The sequence below is a fragment of the Dermacentor silvarum genome, chromosome 10 (genome assembly GCF_013339745.2).
Source record: "Dermacentor silvarum isolate Dsil-2018 chromosome 10, BIME_Dsil_1.4, whole genome shotgun sequence".
NCBI classification, from domain to species: Eukaryota; Metazoa; Arthropoda; class Arachnida; order Ixodida; family Ixodidae; genus Dermacentor; species Dermacentor silvarum.
This window is the reverse complement of record NC_051163.1, coordinates 77213937-77219480: the sequence shown is the minus strand read 5'-3', so window position 1 is coordinate 77219480 and position 5544 is coordinate 77213937. Positions and strand designations below refer to the sequence as shown.

General features: G+C 48.9%; 1 protein-coding gene across 1 annotated transcript in view; it reads left to right on the top strand.

The window, feature by feature from the left end:
* The first annotated feature begins 4517 nt into the window (after window positions 1–4517).
* The window catches only part of LOC119431643 (contactin-like), a 41337-nt gene continuing 40310 nt past the window's right edge, over window positions 4518–5544 (top strand). Inside the window, 1 exon segment of the mRNA XM_037699122.1 lies at window positions 4518–4556. Coding sequence (XP_037555050.1) covers window positions 4518–4556 — 39 coding nt within the window.

Below are 5544 nucleotides of genomic sequence, written 5' to 3'. Positions count from 1 at the left end.
AGCCTGCCCACGCTGGTAGCCTGTGCATTATCTTTGAAGACAAAGTCTTAGCTGACGGTACACGGTGTTGGCATGCCTGGGTTCTCATTATCTTGTAACTAATTTCAGAAAAACAATGGCAGGTTACGTGACTCGTAGATGTTGTGTGAACAATATAGCATCAATTGATACGAAAGCAGGATTGTCATAAAACAGGCCTCCCGTGATTTACAGCAAGATTTACAACATGCCTCTCTTGGGCATTCCTGCACCTGGTCGTTAAGTACAAAGTAAAGTTTTCCCTTGACTTGTGACTACCAATTTGACGGAATTCTTACTAAAGTCTTACCAATTTACTAAAGTTTATAAACTCATAGCACGTGAACATTCTACATAGGAAAGGCATTTGTTCTTTACGGTATTGTTTAAGGTCCGCCAGCTCACTGTTTTATGTAGTATGAGCATATGTGGTATGAAATGTGATGTCCGCAAATCATTAAACAATAAAGATATATTCGCGCGTAGTCTCTTCACGCCGACTGACATTGTCTGCAATAAGCCCTTTTTGCGCCAAACACACAAAAAAGCTGTATAATCCAAATCACAAGTGCTCTGGCCTAGCCTGAAAACGACTTCTTCAAAGAACGAGCAGCTAGGAAATGACTATCAGTGCTGCAACGCTTGCTTTGGTAATCTTGCGTGTTTGAGCCCGCCTCTGCAGTTTATCTTCTAAAGGCATTGTGGAATAGGTATGTCGATTTCGAAATCTTAGGTAATAAAAGCATGCACGACGCTGCCGTGAGAGGGATAGATGCCCTCATTTTGATCTTCCTTTTTGGTGCACTTATTTGACATGTCACTGGTTTGCTGTGTACACACATTTCTTGAGGCCGCTGCACAAAGAGTTCCCTGGTGTGGACATTTTTATTCGGCAGTCGTACGATCTCTGGGAAGAAGGATATTTTTCACTTTTGTCCACGCTGCGATTTTTCTGGTGGTGCACCGAGTGGGTAAGCAAGTTCTGTGATACCAGCGTTGCTGCGTCCGTCGGCAATGCAGAAGGCGCCGAAAGAACGAAGCCGTCAGCGGTGAACCGTGATCGGTTGTCACAGCATGCGTTCACGTGTACAGGCGCCTGATGCACTATCATGATATAGACTATTTTGTTTTAGATTCGCGGGGCGCCGCCGTCTCGAGCTGCCACACCGATCATTTCTAAATTTAACGAGTACTGAATTGATATATGGCTTTCATAGATTATGAAAAGGCATTTGATTCAGTAGAGATACCAGCAGTCATAGAGGCATTGCGTAATCAAGGAGTACAGGAGGCATACGTGAATATCTTAGCAAACATCTACAAGGATTCCACAGCTACCTTGGTTCTCCACAAGAAAAGTAGAAAGATACCTATCAAGAAAGGGGTCAGGCAAGGAGACAATATCTCCAATGCTATTCACTGCATGCTTAGAAGTATTCAAGCTCTTAGACTGGGAAGGCTTAGGAGTGAGGATCAACGGCGAATATCTCAGCAACCTTCGGTTTGCAGATGACATTGTCCTATTCAGTAACATGGAGACGAATTACAACAAATGATTGAGGACCTTAATCGAGAAAGTGTAAGAATTGGGTTGAAGATGAATATGCAGAAGACAAAGATAAGTTCAATGGCCTGGCAAGGGAACAAGAATTCAGGATCGCCAGTCAGCCTCTAGTCTGTAAAGGAGTACGTTTATCTAGGTCAATTACTCACAGGGGACCCTGATCACGAGAAAGAAATTTACAGAAGAATAAAATTGGGTTGGAGTGCATACGGCAGGCATTACCAAATCCTGACTGGGAGCTTACCACTGTCGTTGAAAAGAAAAGTGTACAATCATTGCATTCTACCGGTGCTAACATATGGGCAGAAACTTGGAGGTTAACAAAGTAGCTCGAGAACAAGTTAAGGACCGCACAAAGAGCGATGGAACGAAAAATCTTAGGACTAACGTTAAGAGACAGGAAGAGAGCGGTGTGGATCAGAGAAAACAGGGATAGCCGATATTCTAGTTGACATTAAGCGGAAGAAATGGAGCTGGGCAGGCCATGTAATGCGTAGGATGGATAACCGGTGGACCATTAGGGTTACAGAATGGATACCAAGAGAAGGGAAGCGCAGTCGAGGTCGGCAGAAAACTAGATGGGATGATGAAGTTAGGAAATTTGCAGGCGCAAGTTGGAATACGCTAGCGCAAGACAGGGGTAATTGGAGATCGCAGGGAGAGGCCTTCGTCCTGCAGTGGACATAAAATATAGGCTCATGATGATGAGATGTGATGAGATGATGATGAATTGATATAACATGCACAACACATCGAACGCATCTGCACAACCATTGGATGGCATACGAATCGACTGTAGTTGCTTGCATTTCGCTGTTACCGACGGAAACTAGCAGAGATAGCCGCCAAAGGTGGCAACACTCAAACGCTTCCCTAAAATAGTCTATATGGCGACTGCGCAACTGCTCTGCTTTCTGTTCATTGTTTCTGACCTTGTCTTTATTTCTGTTTTCTGACCTTTTTCTTCCTCTCCCTCATAGGACACTGCAAGTTAAATGCTCTACGCCGGCGGCTGCGCTCTTGTCTTAACCCAATAACTTTCTGGATAAGGAATGGCGTGCGAAGAGCGCAGCTTAGAGAATTCCCACCTCAGTTCCTGAAGTAAACGTTTTCACGAGCGCTTCTATAGAACATTCCATGAGTTGTGTTGGTTGTTTGGTTTAATGCCGGGTGAATTTTATTGCGATAGCAATTATATGGACACTCGAAGCGAATTTTAGCCGTCGTCGTCGTCATCGCTGTGAGGTTCCGTATAAAGTCCAACGGTGATAAAATTCGCCGCGCGCCGTGCGTTGTGTGAGCGAGTGAAAGCGTGCGAGGGTGAGCCGGCAACCGCAGCTTAATCTCGCGCAGGCGAGGGAGGCAGGCGGCCGGAAGCGCACGGTCTTCGTTCGCGCGCGAGGCGCGGGGAGGATGCGACGGAGACGGGGGAGGGGGGGGGGGGGTTGAGCTCTGCTTCCGCGGCTGCTGCTCACGGAGCTATCTTCAAAGCGATCTGCGACGCGGCCGAAGTTTGCGCCCGCGGCGACCTCATCTTCAAAGCGATCTGTAAAGGGCCAAAGTGCATTCGCCGAGTGCCGGTAGCTTCGTATGCGCTGCGCTTTCGACGGTTAGTTCGCGTTGAAGGGAAAACCAGCGCGAAGGTCAATTTGCTCGCTGCCGCTGGCGCGCTTTCACATTCTAGCGTTTTGACGAGCTCCCGCGGTCGTCGAACGAGATGTGTTCATGTTTACCTGTGCGCGCCTGACACCATACTTGTTTATTTAGTTAGTAAGCGAACAGTTACAACTTTACACGGCCGATAAAACTACTATCCTTACTTCGTATAGCTGTATACTGTCTAGTCTCGGGCGAAACGGCGACTTTTAGATGCGAGAGCATCTTAAGCGCGAGACACACGGTCCGATTCGGTGTCCGATCCGGCGTCCGACGCGCCGGAACCGAGGCGTTTTGCCGTGCCGAAGCGCCAGATCGGATGCCCGGCGTGCGACAAACTGGACAGATTTTCACCGTCCGACGCGTCCGACAATCGCACCGTCATTTGGCCGCAGCCAATGACAGCGCGCCTGGCATGTGACGTTCTCTGACGCTCCCTACAGAGAGGGGGCCGGCGGGCCGGTTTCTCGTCGCCTCTTTTTTTTTTTTTTTTTCATGCCGGCCGCAACAGCATTGCTACAATTCGTTTCTGACACGAAATAGTTACCAGTTCGGTAAAATTATCTCGAACCTGTTCCTGTTCTGCAAAACAGCGCCTAGTACTATAGCACCCAGCTACTTGCGAGATCGGCCGGGAGCCGCGATGCGACAGCATTTCGCAGGTAGCAGCACACACCGACTGTCTGAGCGAGGCTACTCGCTTAGCTTGCACGCTTGCCCTTCGCATCGACGGCGTCGAGTAATCCAAGTGTATTTAATTACGGGTAACCTACGTGTACAGTGTTAATCGTGTTAGGAAAAATAAGCGCACTTCGACGAGCTCGGACTGGATCGCAAGAGCCGTCGGCCGTGGCGTCCGCCGAGCTAGGCCTACTGGCCCTATCGCTGGCTGTCGGCGGAGCCGTAAGTGGAGCACACCACTGCGAAGTGTTTTGTCGTTCGCAAAGACGTAATTTTGGTGACAGTGTTCGCGTAAAGCGAAGCCGCATTGCGAAAGTTGTTTATTTTGTATTTCTCGACGAGGATGCGAAGTCTTCCGAGCGTACAAGCTGGGGCGCAAGATCTGGGCGGAGCTTAGGCGCCGCTCACTCGTTCGGATGCCCTTCCCGTGTGCCCCGAATCGTCGTATGCCGCATGCCGGAGCATGCGGCGTCGCACATCGGATCGGACGCCGAATCGAACCGTGTGTCTCCTGCTTTATGCTCGGGGCAATGTCCGTTCTGCGGCGTCCCACCCATACTGCGCATGCGCGACTCTCCCTCATTCTCCTCTCATACACATGTGTGCGCTCTCCTCCCTCTCCCCCTCTCCGCCACAGGTGCGGCGCAGCAAATAATTGCATATAACTTTCTCTCTCTTTCTCCCTCTCTCTCTAAGGGTACGCCGGTAGGCGGCGCAAGTGTCGCGGCGCAGTATAAAGCGCGCGTTCGCTGTGCTGCCGTCACTTTCTGTGCAACGATGTGCGAAACGCCATGAACAACGTCAACGTCGGCGCTAGTTGCAGGGGCAGCGCCACCGCCGCGGAGCAGAGGAAGGCTCGGGAAGCCGAACGTAAACGTCAGCGTCGGCAAGCGGACCCCGAACTTCGGGATCTTCTTCAAGATACCGCGCGCACCGACGCTTGGGATCACGTACGATCTCTAAATAAAGACGCAACAACCCCGTACCAACGTCTCCTCTCTTCTAAATACATTCTCTACTCTAACTTTCATTGCGTTGTGTTGCCAAGTGAAACGAAACGGAAACTCAATTGCGCACCCCCCGCGATGCTCTCGCTTCCCACCATGGTTGCCCGTAGGGTGAGATGATGTGACTTTTTTCAGCGCTATACTGAATTTTTTTTGAAATCTCACATTATTTTTGGGTAACGTCTATGCTGTACCGACACAAAACTTTCCTTGTACTTCAAGGTTGTGATAACGCTTTCTAATCGTCTGTCCGTTCTGCTCGTTTTCATGGTGCATGTATCACTCTACTGATTATTCACTTTACATTTTTTATCTGAATCCACTGCTGCTTGGGCAATAGTATGTCCAGCAGTGTATTGAAATGAATAAAAATAAATAAAAATATTGGAGGACGCTTAAGCTTCGCCTTTAAGAGCAGAACGCGATAGCGTTATCGGGACCCGTTCGCATCGCAGCATTTGCATAGTGCAAGTCGTCTTTATTCACTGCAACACTGAACGTGTGAAAGCCAACTTACAAAGACTAAGCTTACACTGATCCCCTTAAAGTCGGCTTCACTTTTAAACTGAAATGCATTGCTGGAAAGACGTTTTTCCCGGGCATACGTGCTCTTATCTT